This window comes from Meles meles, chromosome 1, assembly GCF_922984935.1.
Source record: "Meles meles chromosome 1, mMelMel3.1 paternal haplotype, whole genome shotgun sequence".
Lineage (NCBI taxonomy): Eukaryota > Metazoa > Chordata > Mammalia > Carnivora > Mustelidae > Meles > Meles meles.
The window spans coordinates 213,172,566-213,198,980 of NC_060066.1; the positions used below are offsets into that span (position 1 = coordinate 213,172,566).

Sequence of the window (26,415 nt, forward strand, 5' to 3'; positions counted from 1 at the left end):
CACGTGCTGTGTTCTCTCTCGTGGTGGGAGTGCAGGTCCAGAGTCAGACGTGTAAGGGGGCAGCTTGATACACAGGCTGGGACACTTGCACCGAGTGGGACCATCAGTGGGTCAGGACGCGTGTGCTCCTGACTTCATCCAGAGCCTGATACCTGCGGCAGGGTCCTGGGGACCAAGGTGGCCTGAAGTGTGGGGGTGTATGCACATTTGATCCTCCTTTAGAACAATAGCTAACGCTGCTGAACACTATCTACCCTGACAGGTAGACGTTTCATTTCTGTCTCTTTTATGGATGTGCAAACAGGCACAGCGAGGTTAAGTTACTTGGCCAAAGTCACACAGCCAAGAGGCGGTGGAGCTGGGATTTGAACCTAGTGAGTTAGGGTGGTAGGACTTGCTTTCTTTCTTTTTTTTTTTTTTAAGATTTTATTTTTATTTATTTGACAGAGAGACAGAGAGAGGGAACACAAGCAGGGGAGGGCGGGAGAGGGAGAAGCAGGCTTCCGGCCCAGCAGGGAGCCTGATGTGGGGCTCGATCCCAGGACCCTGGGATCATGACCTGAGCCAAAGACAGAAGCTTAACCCGCAGAGCCACCCAGGCGCCCTAGGACTTGCTTTCTTGGCCACTGTCCCAAACACCCGTGTCCCGAGATAACTCTTGGTGGCCCCAGGTGACTGATCAGAGGCTGCAGAAAGCTGGACAGAGACCAGGGCGGGCAGCCTGTGGGTCCTTGGGATTTGGCTTTGGTATGGGAAACAGTGGGAGCTCTTGATGAACTTGAGCTCAGGGGCTTGAGAGCTGGCCGTGGCCGACAGGCGGGCACAGGGTGAGGACCAGAGTCTTCACCTGCCTTCCGTCTCGGCCCGATGGGGTCTGCCTGAGGGGAGCTTAGGGTCTGGCCAACCCCGGGTGTCCTGAGTGGCAGGGGCTGGGGAATGCAGAGGGTAAGAACCTGAGCCAGACCCAGATTCCAACCGCGGCTCCCCGTTTCCTGGGTTCTATGCCTCTCTGTTTCTCATGTGAAGTGGGACCGCAGGGGTAACTCCCTCCAGGCTGTGGCGAGGGTGAGAGCAGAGGGAGCACGCCAGCCCCGCTAGAGCCGGCTTCAGGAAGAGGTGGGCAGCGGTGCCTGGAAAAGCTGCCTGCCCCTGCCTGGCCCCAGGCCCCCCAGAACAAGTCTTTCTATTTACTTATTTATTTATTAAGATTTTATTTATTTATTTGACAGACAGAGACACAGGGAGAGAGGGAACTCAAGCAGAGGGAGAGGGAGAGGGAGGAAGCAAGCTTCCTGCTGAGCAGACAGGGCTCGATCCCAGGACCCCAGATCATGACCTGAGCCAAAGGCAGAGGCTTTAACCCACTGAGCCACCCAGGTGCCCCCCACTGAGAACAACTCTTGAAAAGAGGGTTAGATCCTATGCAAACCTGAGCTCCCCTCCCCCACGGAACTGATCCACTGGTTTTTTTAACCTTTATTAAATTGCATTTTAAAAACATGCATGGCAGTCTCCTCCCTGCGTTTGAGGCAGGCCGGGTGATTTTTCCCCACATTTATTACCCCAAGTCCGAGTAATGACTATTTATTTAAAAAGACTGTTTCCATGGTGATAGGGGGTGGCTCTTCCTCTAAATGACCTCCAGGGTAGCTGTAGGCTCAGCCCTTTTGGGGAGCTATGGCTTTGCTGACCCCGCCGTACTCCCCAAGCTTGGTTGCACACTCAGCTCGGGGTGGGTGGGAGGCTTCCGGGACTCTCCCCGTGACCAGAGTCAAGGTGAAGGGCAAGCAGCTTCTCTGGAGCACCCCTTCTGGTCTGCTAGCTTGCTCATCAAGCCCCCGTGTCCCCAGGGGTCTCCAGAAGAGGTCATCCCGCCTGCATGTGTGGGACTCTCCTAATTTCCTTTGCAGAGGTGGAACCAGGATGGGCATGGCTCTGGGCCTTTGAACTTTTTAAGTGAAAATACAAAGGCCTAGGGTCCGGGGAGAGGACTGTCCAACTCAGAAATGCAGAATCCCAGTGTCCTGCCTCGATGGGTGTCACGCATCACGGTGACAGAGGGTGGGGCTGTCGCTGGCTCTTTGCTCCTCTCTGAGCGTGGCCTCTCCTCTCTGAGCGTGGCCTCTGCTGCTCATCCTCACATTAGCTCCCCAGGGCCTGCGGCAGTGGGGGTTTTACATCGTGTGAGGTGTCCCCCGGACCCCCGCCCCCCCCAGCCCCTGGCCCAGTGGCCCGCCCCTCCCCCCACCCATGTGCTGTGTTGCAGCTTCGACAAGAAGGGGGACGTGCACTACCTGATCAAGTGGAAGGACCTGCCCTACGACCAGTGCACCTGGGAGATTGACGACATCGACATCCCCTACTATGACAACCTGAAGCAGGCCTACTGGGGCCACAGGTGTGCGGGCCGCAGGGCTGTCCCCAGGCCACTGCCTCCTGCTGGCCTCAGCTTGGCTCATCTGCCTCCGCCGCTCTTTCCCAGGGAGCTGATGCTGGGTGAAGACGCCAGGCTGCCCAAGAGACTGGTCAAGAAGGGAAAGAAGCTGAAGGACGACAAGCAGGAGAAGCCGCCGGACACGCCCATCGTGGATGTGAGTGTGGGGGGTGGCGCTGCCGGGTCCTGGCACCCCAGGCCTGGCCCTGGAGGATGGCGTGTCCTGTGGGAGCGGTGTGCCGGGGCCCCTCTGGTTCCGGCCACTTCAGCCGGGCATCTGATGGCACAAGGTGAGGAAGACCCAGGCCCTCCCTGCCGGCGAGAGCTTAACCCTGGAGTCGGGGTCCCCCAGCCTGATGCGGAGGGACAGGTCCCTGGGCACAGAGGCCTTGGCCTCCTGTGAGTCTGCACTGTGAGTTACCTGTGCACAGACTGGGAGCACACGGTCTCTGCTTAGCATACAAAATACGTCCCCCAACACCCCCACGCCTAGCCGTGAGCCCGTCGGGGTGTGGACGGTTGACCTTGGTCATTTAGCAAACTTCTCCGGGGTGTCTGCCAGCTGCTGGAACAAGGACTCTGTCTCCATTTCAAGAAGTGTCCATCTCCCCCGGGCCTGTAGTGGGTACACACAGAACCTGGGGGCTCAGCCTGGAATTAGGGGATGTCAGGGAAGACTTCTTGGGGGAGGCAGCCTTGAGCTGCAGGACATGAAGGAGACAGAGGGCAAGCAGAGGAAGCCCCTTAGGCAGGCAGCAAACAAATGCTGACCAAGTGCCCACCATGTCCCAGCTCCCATGTGGGACTCAGATTCATGATCAGGACAAGTCGTGAACAGGACAAGTACAATGACCACAACCTGGGCTCCAAGTCAGAGAGTCCAACAATCAGGAAGTGATCCCTTTGGAAATGCACAGGGCTGCCCCAGGAGGACACAGAAACACCTAAGCCAGACTGGGAGTCAGGGAGGGCTTCCTGAAGGAAGAGGTGTTCCGGCCAATCCCAGAAGGATGGATAAGTTGGCAGGGACGAACAGTGAGTGAGAACAGGAGTGAGAACAGTATTGCCGGCAGGGGGCAGTGTGTGCCAAACCCCGGGGGTGGGCTCTGGGGCCCAGGACTCAGGGTATGTTTGAGCATCTGCCTCCTCTGTAGCCCACAGTCAAGTTCGACAAGCAGCCTTGGTACATTGACTCCACGGGCGGCACGCTGCACCCGTACCAGCTGGAGGGCCTCAACTGGCTGCGCTTCTCCTGGGCCCAGGGCACAGACACCATCTTGGCCGACGAGATGGGTCTGGGCAAGACCGTGCAGACCATCGTCTTCCTCTACTCCCTGTACAAGGAGGTGCGCAGGCTGGGGCAGGAGTCCCGGGAGTGGGGGGGCGGCACCGGCTGCGGGCAGGGAGGCTCACCGCATCCGTCCGCCTCTGTCTCCAGGGGCACTCCAAGGGACCCTACCTGGTCAGTGCACCCTTGTCCACCATCATCAACTGGGAGCGTGAGTTTGAGATGTGGGCACCCGACTTCTATGTGGTCACCTACACGGGGGACAAGGAGAGCCGCTCCGTGATCCGGGAGAATGAGTTTTCTTTTGAGGACAACGCCATTCGGAGCGGGAAGAAGGTGTTCCGTATGAAGGTGAGTGCCCCTCGTCCCCAAGGGGACCTCAGAAAAGCTCTTGGCCTGCCCCTGGGGCCACAAGGCCCTGTGGCTGGCCACGGGCTTCTCTCTAGGCAGAATTGCCAGCTGTATCAATGTCCTGGGGTTGATGTAACAAAATACCATGAACCAGAGGGCTGGAAACCACAGAGACTTACTTTCTCCTGGTTCTGGAAGCTAGATGTTGGTAGGCCCACGCTCCCTCTGAAGGCACTGGGGGGCTCTGTCCTGCCTTCTCGGGCTTCTGGTGGCTGTTGGCGTTCCTGGGCTCATGGCTGCGTCGCTCCCATCTCTGCGTCCGGGCCCCCGGCCATTCCCCTTTGTATTAGTGTGTCTTAGAGACGCCACTTGTATTGGATTCAGGACCCACCCTGATCCAGATGACCTCATCACAACCCATTATCCCTGCAGAGATCATCGCTCCTGGAAAGGTCACATCCCATGCTGCTGGGTGGACATGGATTGGGGGGACACGATTCAGCCTAGCACACTGTCTGTGTGACCTCACATTCTTTTCAGCAAATGAGCTAACAGACCCGGCCCACAGAGCTGTGGAGGGTTGACTGAGCTAGGCAGGGCCTGTCTTGACTGTGTCCACGGGTCCCCAGGGGTCTTGTTGAAAGGCCTCATTGGGATCCAGCAGCTCTGGGGACAGCAGCTTTGAGCCTGGGTGGCTCAGCCTGTTAAGCGTCCAATTCTCGTTTTTAGCTCAGTTCTGATCTCAGGATCGTGGGCTCGAGCCCCATGTCGGGCTCTGTGCTCAGTGTGGTGTCTGCTTGGGTTTTTCTCTCCCTTTCCCTCTCACCCCTCCCCACTTCCTATTCTCTCTCTCCCTCTCTCTACAATCAATCAATCTTTAAAAACTAATTAAAATAAGAAATTGTGGTAAAATACACAAACAGAAATTTCCCGTGATAACCATTTTGAAGCGTGCCGTTCTGAGGCATTAAGCACGTTCGCTTTGTCCGGCAACCATCACCTTCCTCCGCCTCCAGAACCCTGTTGTCTTGCAAAACCCAAACTTGGCCCCCAGGAAGCGGGAACTCTCCTCCCCCTGCCCAGCCCCTGGCACCCACCCAGCTCTCTCCCTCTGTGATTTCGACTATCGTCAGTACCTCGTTCGAGGAAAACGGTACAGTATATGTTTTCTGGTGCCCGGTTCCCTTGCTGAACATTATGTTGTTGGTCTCACCCTAATAAGGGGTCCGAGCATCCTCCCTTCTTAAGGCCGGATAACTTCCCACTGTGTGAAAAGGCCGCATCTTGCGATCTGTGTGCGTTCATCCGTCCACAGACGCTGGGAGTGTTGCCACATTTGGCTCTTGTGAAAATGCTGTAGACGTGAATGTGCCGACGTTTGTTCAAATCCCTGCTTCTGCTTCATGGGGCCTTTTGGGTCTGTACCCGGAAGAGGCCGTGTTGGATTCTGGGGGGACTCTGCGTGTCATTTCGTGGGAACTGCCTGTGCTCTCTGGGTTCTCATGGCATTGCTCATGTAGACAGGATTGTGCCCTTTTTAACCGGAAGGGAGACTGAGGCCTGGGAGGTTATTTAACTTGACTGAGGTCTGGCTCCCAAGGACAGGGCCGGGTGCAGCCCCAGAGACGCCCTCTGCCCCTCTCTGGTCCCTTCCCAAAGAGACGCCGGTCGCAGGGAGAACCAGGCTTGGTTTGGCCAGGATGGGGTCCCTCCTTTGCAGGGTCCAGAGAAGGGGGAAGGCACAGGGCTCCTGACTCAAGCGCAGGGAACAGCTTTTCCCATTTTCCCGCGCTCCTTGTCTCCCGGTGGTGGTGGTTTCCGTTGGCTGTGTAATGCCGCGCTCCCTCAGCCCGGGGCTGCTCCTGGGTGCGTGTCCCCTCACGCCCGGGCCTGGCCCCCACGAGGCTGTGAGGTGTTGGGGTCTGCTGGGCAGGGCTTCCCAGGGCTTCACTATCCCACAGGCCTCCTCTTACAAAACACAAATCCAATGCTAAGCATTTCAAGTCATTTGAAAGAGCGTTTAACCCCAAGTGTGGGGACCACTTCTCTGTTCGAATCTTCGCTCTGCCGGCCACTGGCCATGGGGACCCGGGCGATCTTGCCCAATCCGAGGCCCCGCGAGCTGTCAGTGGGGACAGGGACGGCATGGCGGGGGTGGCTGAGAGGACGAGCAGGGCGTGAGGAGCTCAGTGCCGGCTCGGTCCCTGCAGCCGTCCTCCAGCGGCGGGGCGGTGCTCTGGGCCCAAGCGGACCCCTGTGCTCTTCCTCTCAGGCCCAGGCCCTCTCTGGGCTCTCGGGGGTCCCGTCCACCCCTCCTCCATGCCTTGTCTTTGGAGACCCTACCTGCTCCCCTCCCAGATGCCCCTCTCCCCCCGCAGAAAGAAGTGCAGATCAAATTCCACGTCCTGCTCACCTCCTACGAGCTCATCACCATTGACCAGGCCATCCTGGGCTCCATCGAGTGGGCCTGCCTCGTGGTGGACGAGGCCCATCGGCTGAAGAACAACCAGTCCAAGGTGGGCAGTGCTGGCCGCTGGCCCTGGAGCCACTGCGGGGCGGGGTTGGGAGGGCCCGGCTGGCCTCCCCGCTCCCCCTGACGGGCCTCCTGCCCCCCAAAGTTCTTCAGGGTCTTGAACAGCTACAAGATCGACTACAAGCTGCTGCTGACGGGGACCCCCCTTCAGAACAACCTGGAGGAGCTCTTCCACCTCCTCAACTTCCTGACTCCCGAGCGGTTCAAGTGAGTGGGGGGCCTGGGCGGGGCGGGCCGGGCGGGCAGGCAGGGAGGGGCCGGTGCCCGGAAGGCCCACGGGAACTCGGCTTCCGCATCAGCAGAATGAGTGAAGCCTCCCTGAAAGGACCTGCGCGGGAGGGTCCGGGGGCTGCGTGTGCGGAGGGCTCAGGGGGACATGGGTGGTCCCGAATACGGCGATGTTCTGGGCTCCACCCCAGGAGAACCCCGGGGGTCCTCTGGGGCTCCTGTCCTTGCCCCCGTGCCCTGGCTTGTGCCTTCCTCTCCACGGAAACCCAAGTGACCCCACGGGTGACAGCGATGGGGGCAGCAGATGGGGAGTGGTGGTGGATACGGGGGTGAACACCGAGTCCCAGCCAGTGGGAGTCCTGGGGTGTCCTTCCCCGACCTCCCTGTCTTCACCTACCCCATTTTCCAGCTCAGAACGGGGGGGTTCAGGGTCGACAGTGCTGACTTCGGAATCGGGAGATGCAGGTTGGAAGGCAGGCTGCGCCATACAACCTTGGGCCCCCATCGGCCTCAGTTTCCTTTTCTGTAGTATGGGTAAAGAGTTCTAGAGACGTTGTGCCCAGGACAGCTTCGAGAAAGAGGAAGGTGTCCTATGTGGCTGAGAGCTGTGCTGGGAAGTTGGGGTGCGAGGGTGGGCTCAGACGGACACCTCGGGCGGGGCTAAGGCTCTCACGCCCACCAGCCAACCGGCCTGCCCTGCGATGCTCTGGTCTCCCCCACTCCAATCCTGGCTCCCTCTGCAGAGGGCTTTGGCCTGCTTCTGTCCCCTGCTCCTGGCTCTCATCCCAGTTCCTTCTTGCAGTAATCTGGAGGGCTTCCTGGAGGAATTTGCCGATATCTCCAAGGAAGACCAGATCAAGAAGCTCCACGACCTGCTGGGGCCGCACATGCTGAGGCGGCTCAAGGCTGACGTGTTCAAGAACATGCCGGCCAAGACCGAGCTGATCGTTCGCGTGGAGCTGAGCCAGATGCAGAAGTGAGTGGGCACCCCGCCCGTCGGGGGCCGCCGCAGAGCAGCGTGTCTCACGTCCCCGGGCTTGTCTTGTCCCTGATGGTCTGATCCAGCCTTCCGGCACTGCTTCCCGGGGTGGTGGGAAGGCTCGCGGGCCTCGACTCACCTCGAGGCCTTGACTCACCTTTTATACACGCTTCCTCCTTTGACCTGTTCGGCGGCCAGGCTTGGGGCTGTCCGAGTCCTTGCAGGATCCCCAGGAACTTGCCGGGTGGCTCTGGGCCGGTGGCTTCCCCTCGTAGGTCTCCCCTGGTCTCTCTGTGAGCGCGGCTGGACCGGTGGCCCCGGCCTCCCCGCAGAGCAGAGAGCATGCTCTCGGAGGCCGTGGGGGCCCTGGTGCCCAGCCCGCCTTCCCTCCTTGCCCTGCCGCAGGAAATACTACAAGTTCATCCTCACGCGGAACTTCGAAGCGCTCAACTCCAAGGGCGGGGGCAACCAGGTGTCGCTGCTCAACATCATGATGGATCTGAAGAAATGCTGCAATCACCCCTACCTCTTCCCCGTGGCGGCCGTGGTAGGTCCCCGCGGCCGCCCCGTGGCCGCCCCGTGGCCGCCGTAGCAGGTACCCGCGACCACCACGGTCAGGGCGTGAGGCTGCCGTCCTAGGCTCCCTTGGCCCGCCGTGGTGAGTGTGCGTGGCTGCCCCGGGGCCGCCGGCTGCGGTGGCAGGTGCTCGGCCCTCTCCGGGTGGGGGGACGTAGAGGAGGTCCCCGTTAGTCCAGGTTTCTGAACACCCACCTCCATCCGCGGCTCAGGCAGGCCCTCTCCTTCCCCTGGCCCGTCCTCGTGACCTCAGGGGGGCAGTGGGGCACCGTTCAGCCTCAGCAGCGGGGGATCCCAGGCTGATCTGGTTGCCCTCAGTCACCGAGGGAGTCAGCAAGGCCTGAGTGGGGCCCCAGGTGACTGGCAGCCCAGGGTGAGAGGCTGGTCCCGGCCCCGACGCCAGCTCTGGCCCTGTGGTCTCGGGAGAGCCGGTGGTGCTTCTCTGAGCCTCAGCTTTTCCTTCTCTAAAACGGGACAGTAGCATCTGCCCAAGAGGGTAAGGAGCAGGTGTGGAAGTGCATGCGAACGCAGCCTTCCAGGAGCGCCTGGCGCGGCTGCCCTGTCTCCCCCACACGGCTGCTCTGGTTCTCACCGAAACCTTGTGCAGGGACTACGTCCCCCTCCCTGAACAGCAGAGTGAGGCTTGGGGGCTGTGGGCGGGCGAGCTGCACTTGAGGCCACCCCAGATGGCTCTCACCACTCTGGCACGGCAGGGGCCTTGGGACTGATGTCCCGCCCAGCTGGGGTTCGGGGCCGGCTTGGCCAGGATGCGCCTTGCAGTGACCACAGAGACCAGGCCCGATTCCTTCTGGGAAGGCCTGGCGTGGCTTAAGACTCTATCACTGGCCTGTTCGCGGATGTCCCCGGTGTCTTGGTGGCGTGCCAGCAGGGGGAGACGGAGGGTGGGCCGGCCGGTCCTCGGTCTGCCTGGGAACACGGTGCTGGGAAGGGGCCCGCCTGCCTCTGCCGAGCCTGGCCTGACCCGGGCTCCGTGCTCAGCCCATCCCTGGGCCTCTGTCCTTCCCTGCGGGCCTTTCTGGTGCAGAGCCCGAGGGGCGAGGGGAAGCCCCCCAGCGCCCCAGCTTCTGCTGTGTCTCCAGGAGGCCCCCGTCTTGCCCAACGGCTCCTACGACGGCAGCTCGCTGGTCAAGTCCTCAGGCAAGCTCATGCTGCTGCAGAAGATGCTCAAGAAGCTGCGGGACGAAGGGCACCGGGTGCTCATCTTCTCCCAGGTGAGTGGGCCCCGCGACCCCTCTCTGCCTCCCCCAGCCTCCCCTCTGTGCCCTGCAGAGGGCACCCCCACCCGCCAGCAGCCCTCGAGGCCTGGTGCTCTTCCCACAGGGACTTGTGTTAAAAGTCACTCCTCTTTGGCCTGGCCTCACCTGGCCAAGGAGCCCTGGCCGGGCGCCAAGCTCGAGGCGCTCAGGCACATCAGCCGTGAAGGCCAGTGTCTTCCCCACCATGTGCTGCTTCTGGCCGGCTCCTCCCGAAGGCGTGGAGCCGGACTTGGCGTCCAGGCTGGCACGACAGCCCTTGCCCCTCACCCCTGCAGCCTGGTGTCCCACAGAGGGGCCCCAGGGCTGGCTTGGGAGGAGCCTGCATGGGGGCCGCGCCAGGAGGCCCTCTCTTGCACGCACAGAATGGCCTCTTGGGCGGTCTGAGGCACGCTGTGCGGCGTTGGGGGCCAGCTGGTCTGTGTCCTCATTCCGTCACCCGCCTGGTTGCATCGTCCTCCATCAGGCTCTGTGCTAGGCACGGGGCCAGTCCCTGTCCTTGAGATGCTCACAGTCCGGTGTAGGAGATGGAGGAAAAGACATGGTTAGGTAGTTCTGGGGGCATCTCTGTGATGGAAGTCACGGCAGGGCTCCTGTGGGGACCTGGTGGTAAAAACGCTTCCTTCCGTATGGTGGGACTGAGCCAGGCCCCTTGCTCAAAGCTCCCGAATGGGATGTGACCCCTCTCACACTAAAGTGGTAAATAAATACTAAAGCTGCTCCTGCTGGCAGTCCTGGGTCCCACCATGGGCCCGTGGGAGGCTGAGGGATTTGGGGAACGCTGACCAAGCCCAGGACAGTGGACCAGCCTGGAGACACCATCCACGATCCCCCCACTCCCCTGCCGACCTAAGACAGGATTCTGGGCTGAGGCCTCAAGGGACCAAGTAGAAGGAACTCCACGACTCCTAGACATGTGCACAGAGGGAAAGTTCCAGAGACAGAGCTCTCCCATCCAAAACCAGCCAACAAACCCCACCTCCAAAACTCGTGACAGAAAGACATTCCACAAAATAGGCAGAATCCAGATGAAAAGAAGAATAGAAGAGCCTGAAAAGGACTTCAGACAAACATGTTTAGGATCCTCGGAATTAATGCAGTAACATCCACAAATCCAGAAGAAATCAGGGAAGCACGAGCAGAAGGAAGTACGGCAAGAAGAACTGGACAGGGAAAGGGTCTGCCTGGCCCTGAAATGAAACATTCCTCACGATCGGATAAACTTTCAACCCTGGTGAAGACAACCTCGACGCATGGACCCGGCCCGGAGGGATGTCTCCAGAATGCCGCCGTGGGGGACCGAGCTCAGGAATGAGAAACTGCCCGGAGCACCCCTTGGGAGTCTCCCGTAATCCTCTGACATGAGCCTTAGAAGAAGTGGAGAAAATGGTGGCGAAGCTAGACTCCGTGAGAGGCTGCCGACCTGGGGAAGGACGCGGGGTCTCAGGTCTCATGTGCGCTCTGGAGAACCAAGCGAGAGAGAGAGATCCAAGCCAGTGGATCCCCAGGCACGTGGCAGGGAAATCACACAGTACCTACGGGAAGTGGCGATCAGGCTGTTCTCAGACTTCTCGGCAGCAGCAGTAGGGGGCAGGGGGCATGTGTAAAACCCCCTGTCCCTGTGGGGGCAGACTGTTTTATACCCAGCTGAACTATCCCTCGAGAACGCAGGGAGGAACGCAGGGCTGCAGGAGCGCAGAATGGACGGCGTTCATCTTCTCATACGGAGCCGTGACATCAGGAAAGACCTCACAGAAGAGGCACCGTTTGAGTTCCCCAGGCAGTAAGGGGGTGGGCATTCCAGAGGAGAGTCCAGGTAATTTGGGGTGACGGGAGGGATGACGGAAGCTTTGAGAAATGAAACCCAGGTAGATTGGGCATCAAGCCCTGCCAGCTTGGAAAGCCAGGGCGAGGAGCTGGGACTTTCTTCTGTGAGGTGAGAGCAGGGAGGCTCAGGCTCAGAGCTGTGTTTTAGGCAGATGGCTGTGGGGCTCGCGTGGGGGACGCTGTGGCCCCAGGGGTCGAGGTTGGAGGCTGCGTTGCTTTCCAGAGAGCGCCGTGTCAGACCCGCCTGGGCCCCACTTGTCTGCCCACTTAGCAGGCAGCTCTGTCTTCCCCCAGCTGTCATGGGGTCCCTGCCCACAGCCCCATGGGCTTCCTAGCTCTGTGGCAGCCCCTCAGGCATACCGTGTCCCCTGCAGATGACCAAGATGCTGGACCTTCTGGAGGACTTCCTGGAGTATGAGGGCTACAAGTATGAGCGCATTGACGGCGGCATCACTGGGGGCCTCCGACAAGAGGCGATCGACAGATTCAATGGTACCCCTGCCTCACCCGGGGCTCTGGATGGGGACCCCATGCCTGCCTTTTCTCCCGGGCTAGGATCTTAGCCAGGCCCCCCGGCTCATGTTCAGAGTAGCTCCCCTCAAGTGGCTGAAGAAAGCAGACCAGTCCTTAGGTCCTGACAGCTGCCCCTTAGGTTTAAAGGCTACAAGGAGTCAATTTTATGGAACCTCCGGGGGCCAGCTGGGGCGCTGAGGGGCCCAGGAGGGATCGCCTGTTCAGAACTGAGAAGCGGACAAGGAGGAAGGCAGAGAGGGAGGAAAGTTCCACCTCTGTTACTAAATGACGCTGGCGCCGAGGGTCTGGCTGACACCTGTGGGCGTCGGACACGGACACCAGGTAAACCAGCAGTTACGAGCAGTGCAGGACGGACGCCGTCACCTGGGGCCCAGATGCCCAAAGGAGCGATGCTCGTGTCCACTTGTGTGGGAGGTAGAGCAAGTACAGGGTTTCAGGACCTAGACGGAGGTGGGAGTGCCCGAGGCCCTGGGAGGGTTGGCAACCTCTGTGCTGCTCTCATGGGCACGCAGGGCAGTCCCTGGTCCCGTATGACGGGCCCAGGTGGGCCTGAGCACCAGCTGTCCTATGACAGTGGGGACGGCCCAGCAGGGTGGCTGGGGCCCTGAGCTGTGACCTTGAGTGTCCCCTGCCACGCCGACAGCCCCATGGGCTAGGCAAAGCCGGGAGGGCGCAAAGGACTGGCTCTCCAAGGCCGACCCTTATTAGGGCCTCTGCCCGTATTTGCTGGCTATTTGAAGTTTGTACTTGGCCCGTCTGGGCTTTGAAAATCAACTTCCCTCTCACTGTGGCTCCCTCCTGTGGATCAGGGCTCAGAGCACAGCCAGGGGCTAAGTGGGGCTCGAGTGGGCTGCTCTGTGCCCACCCTGGGCCCCCGGCCTCCTCCAGCTTCCCTGAACACAGCTGGGGCTGTTGTCCGTGATGGGGTCATAGTCCACCTATGGGTGAGGTCTCTGCGTCCACCTGTCCCTTCCCTCCTCGCTCTGACCCCACCGGGTACCTGCCCTCTCTTCCTCAGCCCCTGGGGCACAGCAGTTCTGCTTCCTCCTCTCGACCCGAGCGGGGGGCCTGGGCATCAACCTGGCCACAGCAGACACCGTCATCATCTACGACTCGGACTGGAACCCACACAATGACATCCAGGTCTGTAGCCCTGACACCACAAACCTCAGACAGCCCCTTGCCACCCTGGTTCTGTGGGCTCTCAGCCCTCCCCTCCCACGGTGTCTCAGGGTTTCACCTCCCCCTGGGCCAGCCTCGTGGAATCCCAGCCCCGAGAGGGGACGCTGGGGGGTGAGTTTCAGAAGCTTGGCCCTGCCCCTCTGGGTCCCTCATTGTGCCAAAGAGGAAACGCCCAGAGAGGACAGGCAACATGTCCAAGGACACGTGATGAACTGTGTGCCTGGTAATCCCCGGTCTGTCCCATCACTCTTACGACCACGGCCATGGAAGGAGGCAGGAGGAGGGTGTTCTGGGACCCAGAGGGAGCCGGTCTGGGAGGAAGCAAGGGAGATCGAGTGTGTGTGGGGGGAAGCCTGTGGGAGAAGTGATGAAGGAGGGGGCAAAAGGGGCTGGTGAGGAAGGATGGGAGGGTTGGGGGGGAGGGGTTGTGGGAGTAGAGACGCACTGTGTTGCCTGGCCATCCCCCCCCCCCGCCCCGGGGCAGGGATGGACACACACACACACTCATGTCCCCCGCACACGTGTGCACCAGGCACAGTCACCCACACACTCAGAAGCACACTAGGGTCATGTCATGCAGATACTTAACGTGCAGAGCCCCAGGCGTGTCCTACGCTGTGGGCAGCTTCTGGGCCTCGCTGTGCTCCCGAGGCGGCCGTGCAGGCCCGTCAGCGGCTCACTCACCCCATCTCCCCATGACGGCCATTAGGGCCCCCTTGGCTTCCACACTCCAGCGCACTGCCCCCATCGCCCCTTGCACAGCCCCTTGCCCACCCACAGCCATGCCCTGCTCCGCCTGGGCAGGCACCCTGGCCCACCTGAGACCACCCACAGTCAGGGAGCCAGCACGGCTGCCCTGACGCGGGCACAGTTCCGTGGGGTTACATGCGGGATGTCCATGGGACATTCATTCCATGGGCGATGTCACTGTGAACCCGTGTGCACGCCCCTTCTCCCCCTGGGGTGCCCGGCCCTGCACCCCCAGCCCTGGGCGGAGCCCCACGCCCTGAGCCGCAGCTTGCCCCCAGGCCTTCAGCCGTGCCCACCGCATCGGGCAGAACAAGAAGGTGATGATCTACCGCTTTGTGACGCGGGCCTCGGTGGAGGAGCGCATCACGCAGGTGGCCAAGCGGAAGATGATGCTCACACACCTGGTGGTGCGGCCCGGCCTCGGCTCCAAGTCCGGCTCCATGACCAAGCAGGAGCTGGACGACATCCTCAAGTTCGGCACTGAGGAGCTCTTCAAGGATGACGTGGAGGGTGGGCGTCCCTGCTGCCTAGGGGGTGGGGGCCGCTCCACACACTCCCTTCCCAGGGCCTGCGCGGGACCCCCGGCCTCTCTCCTCTGCTCCCTCCCTCCTGGCCGGGGCGGCCTCTCCGGACACCGCCCTGCAGCCCCTCTGACTCTGTCCCCCAGGCATGATGTCTCAGGGCCAGAGGCCTGTCACGCCCATCCCTGATGTCCAGTCCTCCAAAGGGGGAGCCTTGGCTGCGAGCGCCAAGAAGAAGCACGGCAGCACCCCGCCAGGTAGGGGCGAGCTCGCTAGCTCCCGCCGCCTCCTGCGCTTCCAGTGGCTGTTCCTGGAGAAGAAGGGCTTCTCCCCACCTGGCTCCGTCCTTTCTGCGTTTTGTCTGGCTCTCGTGCCCGCCCCCACTGGCCCCCACTCGGGTAGCCGCGGACCGGCGGGTGGTCAGCTCATGCCCCCGGGGCACCATGCCCCTCCGCTGCAGCCTCCGGCTGGGGGCCGAGAAGGGCCAGGGTCGGGAGTCTGTCCCTGCGGGGTCCCCACGGTCGGACCTGGGCACCCCCGTCTGTCCCTTCACTCAGCACCCTGTCTGCCCCAGGCGACAGCAAGGACGTGGAGGACAGCAGCGTGATCCACTACGACGATGCGGCCATCTCCAAGCTGCTGGACCGAAACCAGGACGCCACGGACGACACGGAGCTGCAGAATATGAACGAGTACCTGAGCTCCTTCAAGGTGGCGCAGTACGTGGTGCGGGAGGAGGACGGCGTGGTAAGCGCCGCCCCCGCCCGCAGCGGCCCCGCCCCGCCCCGCCCCGCCGTGGCCCCGCCCCTCCCGCAGCGGCCCCGCCCCCTCTCCGCCGCGGTTCCGTCTCCACCCGTCACCCAGCAAACCTTGATCTCCCGGGGGCCAGCCCCTGGGCCTCTCCTGAGTGGTCTCTCCACGACCTCCTCTAGTCCCACCGCCCTCAACGCAGACTGGGGGTTAACGATCGTTCAGGAAACCAGGAGCCTCCCGAGGGCAGGGGTGGGGCTTATTCAATTCTGTACCCCAATGCCTGGCCCAAGACCAGAAAATACTTGCTGCCCTGAACAAATAAATGAACGAATGAATGAACGAGCGACTGTGACAGGGGCAGGATGAAGACCACTTGGGGCTGGGGTGATCAAGGTGGCTTCCTGGAGTAGGCAGGCTTTCCGGTTCCTCCCTGATTCCCAGAGGGTAAGGTTGGAGGCTGCACAAGGCTCCCGGGGGGGCAGCGATGCCCACTGCTGCCCCCCACCCCCGGAGCCCCCGGAGCCCCGGAACCCTGTACCTGCGGGTCCTGCCATCAAGGGCCCGTGCCTGTGTCTCCAGGAGGAGGTAGAGCGGGAGATCATCAAGCAGGAGGAGAACGTGGACCCCGACTACTGGGAGAAGCTGCTGCGGCACCACTACGAGCAGCAGCAGGAGGACCTGGCCCGCAACCTGGGCAAGGGCAAGCGCATCCGCAAGCAGGTCAACTACAACGACGCCTCCCAGGAGGACCAGGGTGCGTGGCCCCCAAGGCAGGAGGCCCACGGACACTGAGAGTAGGGAGTGTGGGGGCTTCTAGGGGAAAGGGGGCTTGGAGCAGGTGTGGGCTGTTGGCTGTCTGGGAGAACTGCATGGATAGTGGTCCATTGGCTTCTGACTTTGGGCCAGCCTCAGTTTCCCCACCTGTGAAGGAGGGATGATCAGGATACGGTACCTTAGGATGTAGAGCAGGGCAGGTGGGATTCGGTGAGCTCGCAGGAAGTTCCCCTGGGGCTTCTGGCATTGCCACTCCCTCCTGGGCTGCGGTCAGGGGCTCTGGGTGTTGGGGCCTCACACTGTGCCTGTCCATGCGGCCCTCACAGAGTGGCAGGACGAGCTCTCGGATAACCAGTCTGAATATTCCATCGGCTCCGAGGATGAGGACGAGGACTTTGAGGAAAGGCCGGAAGGGCAGAGTGAGTTTCAGGGCTGGTGACCCTGGACTGGGGCCCACCCAGACCCGTGTCGGGAGGCTGATGGTCAACCGGGGGTCCCCTGGGAGCACCAGGACAGTGGTCCATCCTTTGGGGGCTGTCCTGAGGGAACCTGCTGTCCGGGGTGAGTCGGGGTGTAGGGTGTGGGGTCAGGACACCCGGGGCTCCAGCGAGTGTTGTGTTGGGACTGCTTCCCAGGCGGACGGCGACAGTCCCGGAGGCAGCTGAAGAGCGACAGGGACAAGCCCCTGCCGCCTCTTCTCGCCCGTGTGGGTGGCAATATCGAGGTGGGCCCCCCTGCACGCCCCTTCCCCAGCTCCCCTTCCCCGTCCTGAGAACAAAGAGCTCACCCTGCTACCTCTGGGTATGGAGCAGGGGTGAAGGGAGGAGGGCCAGAGGCTTGCCCAGGGTCGCGGCCGTGTAGATGTGGGGCCAGGACTGGCCCCGGGTCTGGGCTCTGCCCTCTGGGTTCTGTCCCAGCTGGAGGCCCCTGCCTTCTCCACGCTCCTCCCTGCCTCCTCCTCTCTGTAGGCCTTTCTCCCCATCCCTGAATTCTCTGCTCCCCCCCGCCCCACTCCCTGCCCGTCCAGGTGCTGGGCTTCAATGCCCGGCAGCGGAAGGCCTTCCTGAACGCCATCATGCGCTGGGGTATGCCCCCCCAGGATGCCTTCAACTCCCACTGGCTGGTGCGGGACCTACGAGGGAAGAGCGAGAAGGAATTTAGGTAAAGGGGCTGAGTGGCGGCCCAGGGCGTAGCTGTGCACTGCAGAGTGGCCAGGCTCCCCTGGGCCAGCCTGCGCAATGGGCATCCTTTATCTGGAGGATTCGCTGTTGTCTGGCTTCTGGTGGCTGGGGACCAGGCCCCGGGCAGGGCTCATTTGTAGAAAACATGGACCAGCCACCTCTGCTAGACCAGATCCCGGGCAAGCGCTATCCTGGGAGGTTCCCTTCCCAGGGGAGGCCCCGGCTCTGTCCTCCCTGGGAGCCTGACCCAACGGGCCAGGCTGGGAGGCAGGTGACGGATGACGGTTTCAACCAGGGGGTCCTGCCAGCCCTCTCAGGGGGTCCTTGCTGGCCCCCCACTCCCTGAGCCCCAGTCCCCCCCCACCCCAGAGCCTATGTGTCCCTCTTCATGCGGCACCTGTGTGAGCCGGGGGCCGACGGCGCAGAGACCTTCGCGGACGGCGTGCCCCGTGAGGGCCTCTCGAGGCAGCACGTGCTCACCCGCATCGGGGTCATGTCACTAGTTAGGAAGAAGGTGGGTGAGTAAGCCTTGCCTGGGCCTTTCCTGGCAGGGCCCCCCACCCCGCAGCCCTCGTGCGCCCCCTGAGGGTCAGCAGGCAGAGGGCACGTGTCCAGCTCGGGATACTGAGTCAGGCTAGAGGGGTGGCTTTGAAGTCCTGTCTGGGTGGGGGTGGGGAGGCTTGCGGTGGGCAGGGGGCAGGGGGATGGCAGGTGGCAAGGCAGAGGACACGCCGGGAGAGGGGGGTGCGGGTGGGGCCTGGTACAGTGGCTTGTGGTAAGCTCATTCGATTCAGCCTTGGGGGGGTGCTGGCGTTCATCCCAAGCCTGGGACACCGCAGACCCACCAGCCGCCCTGCGGTCCCGAGATCTGAGCTGAGACCACCCCCCCCTTCCTTGCCTCCCGCCCCAGGTTCAGGAGTTCGAGCACGTTAATGGGAAGTACAGCACCCCAGACTTGATCCCCGAAGGGCCCGAGGGCAAGAAGCCAAGCGAGGTCATCTCCTCGGACCCCAACACGCCAGTGCCCGCCAGCCCTGCCCACCTCCTCCCGGCACTGGGCCTGCCAGGTCTGTGCTCCCATGAGCGGGGGAGGGCACCCGGGTCACGGCGGGTGGCAGGGCCCCCGGAGAGCCTGGGTCCTCCGCACAACCCGTGACGGTCCGCCTCCCTGCCCCGCACAAGCTTCCGTCTGCAGAAATATTGCTCTCCTCAGACTTTCTCTTTAAGGGCTAGTCGCACATCACAGCACGGTCTTCGGAAACTTTACTGTCTGGGAGCGCCTAGCGTTCTCAGTGGGTTGGATGGCGTCCGGTGCTAGAAAGTTTTCCCCCCGCAGAGAAAAACGCGTACCTGTTAGCAGTCGCTCCTGGTTCCTCCCCACCCCCCAGCCCCGGGCAGCCACTAATCTACTTGGGGTCTGTGGCTTTGCCTGTTCTGGAACTATCTCCGATGTGCCTTCTGTGCCCGGCTGGCTGTGTGTCCCAGGTCCATCCATGCTGTAGGGTGGGTCACGGTTTCATTCCTCTTCGTGGCCGGATACTATTGCGCTGTATGCGTGGACCTTATTTTTGTGGATTCGTTTGTTGGCTGATGGGTTTGGGGTGGTTTCCACTTTGTGGCCGGTGTGAATAATACCAGGGGCACTGCGAGTGGCGCGTGGCTGCGAATGTCTGTGTTCAAGCAAGGACAAGTCTCTTCCCTGCATAGCTCTCGGGGGCGTCGCTGGGATGGCAGGTGTGGATCGCGGGGCGGGACGTGTTGAGGAACTGCCGGATTTTTCGATAGGGGCCACACCATCTCACGTTCTCCCTGGCCACGAAGGATGGCTCCGGTTTCCCCACACCCTCACCAGACGTTTGTCATCTGACTTTTTGCTGGTAGCCGTCCTTGCGGGTGTGAAGAGCTGTACCCCGTGGTCTTGGTTTGTGTCCCTCTGATGGTCGAAGATGCTGAGAATTTTCCAGGCGCTTCTGGGCCACTTGTGTCTTTTCTTTGGTGAAATGTCTTTTCAGATCATTTGGTCTTCTTTGTGGGTTATTTGTCTGAGTATCTTTTTGGTGGCCCTTACGTTTATTTGGGCAAAGCATCTTCTTCCCCCAGAGGAACCTTGAAGGCCTTGGCACTGGCCTTCTGCTGCGTGGGTGACACGTGAACTCCTGGGAGCCTTTGCCTCCAAGGACATACCTGCTGCTTCTGGGCTCAAGTGTGCCCTTGGGGTTAGATGAGGCTGGGTTTGCTCCCTGGCCCTCTCAGACTCCTGCCTTCTCATCCGTGATGTGGGACAAGCTAGTGCCCTCCTCCCCGGGCTACTCTGAGTGCGAGAGTCCCCGGCTCTTGGCGGCGTGTTGAGAAGTGGCTCAGTGGGGGAAGGCACGTGGCTTGTCAGCCAGCCGGAAAGTGGTTCCCGCATCCAGCTGTTCCGGCTCCTAGGCCTGCCTCCCCTGCCTTAGCTCCTGCTTTGAGAAGGGGGCCCCGCTGTGGGCAGCCTTGTCCCGTCAGCCTGTGGCTTTGGCTTCACTGGGCCCAAGGTCCTCCGGAACCCCATGTCTGCAGGTTTAGTGTGGGGTCTCTGGCTCACCTGTCCTCCTGAAGGTGCATGGTCCAGATAGAACCACCTGGCACCCTCGTTTCCTGCCCTTTCTCCCTGCCTGTCTATCTCACCTCTGTCCTTTGATCTTTCAGACAAAATGGAAGCCCAGCTGGGCTACATGGACGAGAAGGAGCTGGGGGTTCAGAAGCCAAAGAAGCCCCCAGAAATCCAGGTATGGAAGCTGCTGGTATCTAGGCCCCTGGGGGCGGGGTGTGGGTTGAGGGTTGGGTCTGGGGAACCTTCTCAGCCCTGGCTTGGGTAGCTGGAACCCAGGCCTCTTGGCCCCACATTTGGGCCTTTGGGTTTTGGGGAGCAGGTTGGGAACACAGATGGGAACCTGGAGAGTGAGTTTCCAGCCCAGCGACTGTCCTCTGCCCTCCATGCTGTTGAGGCCCCAGGCCCTGCCGCAGCCCTAGCCTGTCCTCCCCAGGCCCTGCCAGCTTCCCTGGACAGAGTGGAGGGTGAGGACAAGCACGAGAGCTCGGATGGCAAGGAGCGGCTGGAGGAGATGGAGAAGGCCCCGCCGTCCCCAGAGCAGCTACCAAAAGGTAGGGCTTCCCATGGTCACCCCCTGTCCTCCCCATACAACGTAGCCTCTGGCTTCTGCAGCCCTGGGTGAGAGGAAGGCGACCAGGGTGTGTTCCCCTCCACCTCTCCCTGGCTGGGTGGCGGGCTCTGTCCTAGCGCCATAGGATCCCCAGGATGAGGAGAGAGGCAGGGGCTCAGATCTCTACAGTGGATCTCTACATTTCCTACGGTGCAGATTTCAGGGGGCTATCGGGCTATCTTTTTATTAGTGATTTCTAGCTCTGTTGCCCTGTTGTTGGGACACATGGTGTCGACGAAACCTGCTTTCCAGCCTAAATGGTCAGATTTTGTAAATTGTCACATGTGCTCAAGAAGAATGCCTATTCTCTTAATTGCTGGGTGCGAGGTTCCAAATACACACCTTAGATCATTATGTTGTTCAAGTTTCTTACAGCCTTACTCATTTTTGGTTTTCTTTGGTCTGTCAAGTCTGAGAGGCCTGCTTAGCATCCCTCACTATGATTGTGGATCGGGGTCTTTTTCTTTGTAAGACCACAGTGCGCCTCACATTGAGACTGGGTTGTTAGGTGCATATTGGTTTAGGTTTTTTGTATTTTTCTGGGGAAGCGTGCCTCTTATATGACGACCCTTTTATTCCTCCTGATACTTTTTGCTTTGTTTATTGAGGCTGCTTGGATGGATCTTATTTTTGTTGGGTTTATATTTAGTGTATGTTTTTCGGTCCTTTTACTTAAAAAAATACAGGTACGCACACACTTTATTGTGATACAGTGATGTGGGATATAGTTCACTCATTTATTTTATTTATTTATTTTTAAAGATTTAATTTGTTTATTTTAGAGAGAGTGTGAGCACCAGCAGGGGGAGGAGGGGCAGGGGCAGAGGGACAAGCAGACTGCCCGCTGAGCGCAGAGCCCAATACAGAGCTGGATCCCAGGATCCTGAATTGTGCAACCATCAGCACAAATAATTTTAGAATAGTTTCATCACTTCAAAAGGAAACTCCATGTCCATTAGCATTTATTACCCATTTCTTCCTCTTCACCCCAGCCATTGCTTGTCTACTTTCTGTCTCTATGGATTTGTGTGTTCTGGAGATTTCATGCAAATGGAATCATAAAATAGATCCCCTTTTGTGTCTGGCTTCTTTCGCTTAGCCTCATGGTTTCCAGGTTCAGCTTCATCTCCTCATCATTTGTATAAATATCCTGCATTGTATTTATCCAGCCATCAGTTGATGGAGATTTGGGTTGTTTTTAATTTTTGGCTGCTGTGAACATTTATGTACCATTTTTTTTGTGTGGACGTCGGTTTCATTTCTGTTGTATCTACGTAGGAGTGAAATCTCTGGATTGTATGGTAACTCTATGTTTAATATTTTGAGGAACTGCCAGATTGTTTTCTCCAGTGGCTGTACCATTTCGCATTCCCATCGGCAATGTACGAGGGTTCTGATTTGTCCGTGTCTTTGACAATGCTTCTCTCTTTCTTTTTAAAAAAGATTTATTTATTTGAGAGAGAGAGAATGAGCACAAGTGGGGGGAGCGGCAGAGGGAGAGGGAGAAAGAATCCCAAGCAGACCCCCTGCTGAGTGAGGAGCCCCACGCAGGGCTCAAGCTCACAACCCTGAGATCATGACCTGAGTCAAAATCAAGAGTCAGACAGTCAACTGACTGAGCCACACAGGTGCCTCTGGCATTTGTCTTTTGATTATAGTCATCCTACTGGGTGAGAAGGGGAATCTCAAAAGGTTTTGATTTGTGTTTCCCTTATGCATAAAGATGTTGAGTTTCTTTTCATGTCCCATTTGTCTGTCTCTGTTGAGGAAATGTCTTTTCAGGTCCTTTGTCCGTTTTTTAATTGGGTTATTTGTCTTTCTATTACTGAGTTATAGGAGTTCTTTATAGACACACGTTCCATATCAGATATATGTTCTGTAAGCATTTCTTCCACTCCTTTTCTTTAAAACACTTTTTCTTGAAGTATGGTTGACACTCATTCCTTTACTTGTAATCTGTGTAATTACATTTTGGGTATATGTCTTATAAACAGTGTATAGCAGGATTTGTTATTTTAAGTCCAGTCACAAAATCTTTATCTTTTAACTGGCAAGTTTGATCTCTTTACATTTATTGTAATGCTAGATATTTGGATGTATTTCTACTCTCTTCCTTTGTGCTTTATATTACCCTTGCTGTCTTTTTCCTCCTTTTTTGCTGTCTCTTGGATTGATCAGGCTTTCTTTTTATTTCCCTTTCCCCCCCAACTCCTTCAGAAAGTTTATAGTCAATCCTATTTTATACTCTTAAGCTTTTAACATGTATCCCTCTTGAATAAGAGAAGGGCTGTGGGTAGCTCCACTCCCTTTCCCTGTGCTCCTGCTCAGTGTTTTAGTTTCAACTTGTTTTCATTTCCTAAATTTGTTGTGGTGCCTATTTCTAAATCTTTAATCCTTATTTAGATCTTACCATTCTTAGCATTTTCTTGTTTGTTTCCTTGTTCATCATTGCTTCCTAAAGTACACACTTTAGTGGTGCTGTCAGCAAATTTCTGTGTGTGGGGAATTCCCTCATTGTGTGTTATTTCCCCCTTTACTCTTGAATAATAGTTAGCAAAGCACAAAATAGGAGAAAGGTTTTCCCTCGGCACTTTTTTTTTTTTTTAAAGTAGGCTCCACACCCACTGTGGAGCCCAACACGAGGCTTGAACTCATGACCCTGAGATCAAGGACTGCACCAAGATCAGAGGAGTCAGATGCTTAACCGACTGAGCCACCCAGGTGCCCCTCCCTTCGGCATTTTGCAGATGCTTATTCCCTGTATATTCTGGCTTCCACTGCACCGAGAAGGCTGCTCTCGAGTAATTATTGCTCCTTTGTGGGAAATATGCCTTTTCTATCTTGCCTGACATGCTAAGACCACTTTGAAGACCTTCTGTTTGTGTTTGGTCATGTGTGGGTTCACTATAGTGAAATTTTTACTTATCTTATCCTTGCTCTTACTTATCCTATCTTGCTTGTGACTGCGATTCGTAAAGCTCAGAATTGTGTCTTTCGTTAGTTGTGAGAAAATTCTTAGTCATTTCCTCTTTGAGTATTGTCTTTGTCCCCATCCTGTTTGTGTTCTCCTGGCCTTCCTACTACTCGTCGATTCCTTCAATCATCCAGTAAACCTGCATTGAAGGCTGCCGTGCGTCGGGTGCTACCCCGGGGACACCAGCAGCGCGCCCAAATGGCCACCGCCTTCACACGGAGTTTGTAGTCTAGTGGGGCAGGCAGGCGATCAGCAATAAACAGAAATATGTCTTTGTTCAGCAACAGACTCCGAATGTGATGAAGAAAAGAAAGCAGGTACAGGGTTAGCCAAAGGTGGGGCTGGTGTGTTTTTCATATCTTTTACTTCTTTCTTGTCTGTCTCTCTTGCATAGCTTTTTTTCAAGCTTTTATTTATTTATTTATTTATTTGTGAGTGCACGAGCAGGGGAGAGGAGCAGAGAGAGAGCTAAGCAGAGTCCCCTTTGAGCACAGAACCCGACACGGGGCTTGATCCCAGGACCCTGAGATCATGACCAGAGACGAAGGCAGACGCTTAACCGACTGAGCCCCCCAGGCGCCCCTCTCTAAGGCCCTTTGAGTCATCTTCAGATCTAGCTTCTGCTTTTTTCTTTATACTGTTTTGTTTCTTCATACTTTCCATTTGTGTTATTTTCTCTGGCTGCAAAACAAATCATTACAACTTCAGTTCTTAAAGCAACACCCATTTACGAGCTTCGAGTTCAGTGTGTCGGAAGCCTGGCTTGGTGCAGCTGTGTTCTCGGCTGAGGGTCTCGAAAGACTGACCTCAAGGCGTTGGCTGAGCTGAGTTCTGCTTCTAAGCCCATTCCTGTTGGCTGACGTCAGCTCCCTTGGGTGGGGTCTCGAGGCCCCATTTCCTTGCTGGCTGTCAGATGGGGCTTGTTCTTAGCCCCTGGAAGCGGCCCACATTCCTTTCCCACTTGGTCTTCACGCTTCAAGAGAGCCATTGTGGGCCAAACCCCTCTCATACTCCGAATCTCTCTGATGTTCTTTACCGTGACTGGGTGGAGAAAACCCTGCTTTTGGAAGCTGGTGTGATGAGCTCAAGCCCACCCAGATAATCTCCCTCTTGGAAGGTTACCTGTGCCCCATCCCACACCGCACTTGTGCTCTGGGGCCTGGAAGTCTTGGAGGACATCTCCGATTTTGGCAGTGAAAATGTTTAAGATGTTAATGATTGTGTATTTTATTTCTAGAAGTGTTAGCTGGCTTTTTCTAGTTTTCCCTTTCTTTGTGTGTCTTATTTGTGTGACTCGTCTTACTGTGAATCCTCGTCTTTCTTGTTTCTCTCTCTCTCTGGTGCATGGATAAATGCTTTCTGAATTTTGGTTGGGTGCCTCTCTATCGGGGGTTGTTTTATGCATGGGAACCCCGTGTCACCTGAGTAGCAGGAATGTCCCTGCTCTATTTCCAGAAGCCCTGGGGTGCACAGTCTCCCTGGTGGCCTGGCTGCACCCTCCCTGCTGGGTGGTTGAGATTCCGCGGTCATCGTGGTTGTGGCAGCTCGGCCGTGAGGCATCGGATGGAGCTTCCTCTCTTTCGCTGAGTGCACAGTGGCTTTAGGGTGTTGGGCTCCGGTCTCTGGTCTTCGGGCCTTGCGGTCTCATGCTCCCCGGCCTCTTCCTGGCATCCACCCACCCCTTCCCTTTATGGCACTGACAATTTCCTTTTCCCCTTGTGAGCTCGCTGTGTCTTCTTCCAAGGGGATCGGTTCCACCTGACATTTCCGGGTGTTCATAGCGGGTTTGTGTCAGTGAGGTCCCGCCGTGGTGTGAGCACACGGAGTGCTCTGTGGATCACTGTGGTAGGGAGGATTTTGAGACTGTGTCTTGAAGAGTTTGGGAGTGGGGTGCTGCTGGCGGGCGGTGAGAGGGAAGGGGCAAGCTGAAGGGTGTCAGGGGGCTCCGTGCCCCCATCCCTGCCTTCCCCGGGGACCCGTCCTTGATGGCCCCTCTCGGACTCCTCGGTGAAGTGGTGGGTGGGGGTCTGTGTGTGGCTGCCGTGGGAAGTTGGGCAGCCACCGGCCCAGGGCCCCATTGTCTGTCCTGGACCTCTCCCTACTTTGCCAACACCCTTTGTCTTGCAGAAGAAGTGCTTCCCGAGAAGGAGAAAATTCTGGACAAGCTGGAGCTAAGCTTGATTCACAGCAGAGGGGATGGCAATGATTTCAAGCCAGGTTTGGGGCTTTTTTTTTTTTTTTTTAATGTTTGGGGCTTTTGTGTGTGTTCTGCCCTGTGTCCCGTGGGCTCTTGAGGACATCATCTGGACCCCGTTGGGCCTCCTGCAGCTCCCGTGGGTACCACCATCCATCTGTTAACCCCCTCCCACCCCTGAACCAACTGGAACTGGTGGGCGGGAGCCTGGGCTCCCCAGCCCTCGGCCAGGGGGAGATGCCACCCGTCTCCTAATCCCTCCTGCGGCCCCAGCCACCCCTGGGAGGAGGGAGAGCTGGTCACAGAGCTGGGCCTGCAGCATCTGGGGCTCAGTCAGAGACTTAGTGTACCTATAGATCCTGGAATGTTCTGGAATATTCATCCTCAGATCAGATTCCCCAGGACAGCACTGCCGGCCGCCAACTTCATGTGCGCTTTCACAGCGCTGCCCCGCGTCCCCGGCTGTCCTGATCGAGTGGGGCACCTGGGCCTGGAGCCCATCCTCCCAGCTCTGGACGGAGAGAGGGGCTGCTGGCTTGTCTGTTTAAAGTCCCTCTCGACAGTGAGCCCCTTGGGGACGAGGAGACAGGGCTCCAACTTGCCTTTGGGTCCTCAGTCCCCAGTCCTTGGCAGAGACCCCCCCTGGGCAGCACCTTTCGGATGGGTGAATGAATATGGGTCTGACCTCCCGTAGATGACCCCAAAATGGAGGAGAAGGAGCCCATGGAAACGCAGCAAAATGGTGACAAAGAGGAAGACGAGGAGGGGAAGAAGGAAGACAAGAATGGGAAGTTCAAATTCATGTTCAACATTGCAGATGGGGGCTTCACAGGTATGGGGCTGAGGTGGTGGGCAGAGAGCCGGG

General features: G+C 58.4%; 1 protein-coding gene across 2 annotated transcripts in view; it reads left to right on the forward strand.

The window, feature by feature from the left end:
* CHD5 (chromodomain helicase DNA binding protein 5) overlaps window positions 1–26,415 on the forward strand; it is a 58,681-nt gene that overhangs the window by 24,299 nt on the left and 7,967 nt on the right. For both annotated transcript variants that reach the window (XM_046017918.1, XM_046017928.1), the window contains exons 12-35: window positions 2,267–2,398; window positions 2,483–2,591; window positions 3,589–3,780; window positions 3,873–4,073; window positions 6,452–6,589; window positions 6,692–6,813; window positions 7,637–7,810; window positions 8,219–8,360; window positions 9,490–9,621; window positions 11,865–11,982; window positions 13,043–13,167; window positions 14,235–14,466; window positions 14,624–14,734; window positions 15,052–15,224; window positions 15,810–15,984; window positions 16,331–16,423; window positions 16,640–16,728; window positions 17,032–17,165; window positions 17,555–17,699; window positions 18,096–18,252; window positions 19,868–19,947; window positions 20,206–20,323; window positions 25,484–25,573; window positions 26,245–26,382. In XM_046017918.1, the coding sequence (XP_045873874.1) occupies window positions 2,267–2,398; window positions 2,483–2,591; window positions 3,589–3,780; window positions 3,873–4,073; window positions 6,452–6,589; window positions 6,692–6,813; window positions 7,637–7,810; window positions 8,219–8,360; window positions 9,490–9,621; window positions 11,865–11,982; window positions 13,043–13,167; window positions 14,235–14,466; window positions 14,624–14,734; window positions 15,052–15,224; window positions 15,810–15,984; window positions 16,331–16,423; window positions 16,640–16,728; window positions 17,032–17,165; window positions 17,555–17,699; window positions 18,096–18,252; window positions 19,868–19,947; window positions 20,206–20,323; window positions 25,484–25,573; window positions 26,245–26,382 (3,320 nt within the window). The remainder of the gene's footprint in view (window positions 1–2,266; window positions 2,399–2,482; window positions 2,592–3,588; window positions 3,781–3,872; window positions 4,074–6,451; window positions 6,590–6,691; window positions 6,814–7,636; window positions 7,811–8,218; window positions 8,361–9,489; window positions 9,622–11,864; window positions 11,983–13,042; window positions 13,168–14,234; window positions 14,467–14,623; window positions 14,735–15,051; window positions 15,225–15,809; window positions 15,985–16,330; window positions 16,424–16,639; window positions 16,729–17,031; window positions 17,166–17,554; window positions 17,700–18,095; window positions 18,253–19,867; window positions 19,948–20,205; window positions 20,324–25,483; window positions 25,574–26,244; window positions 26,383–26,415) is intronic.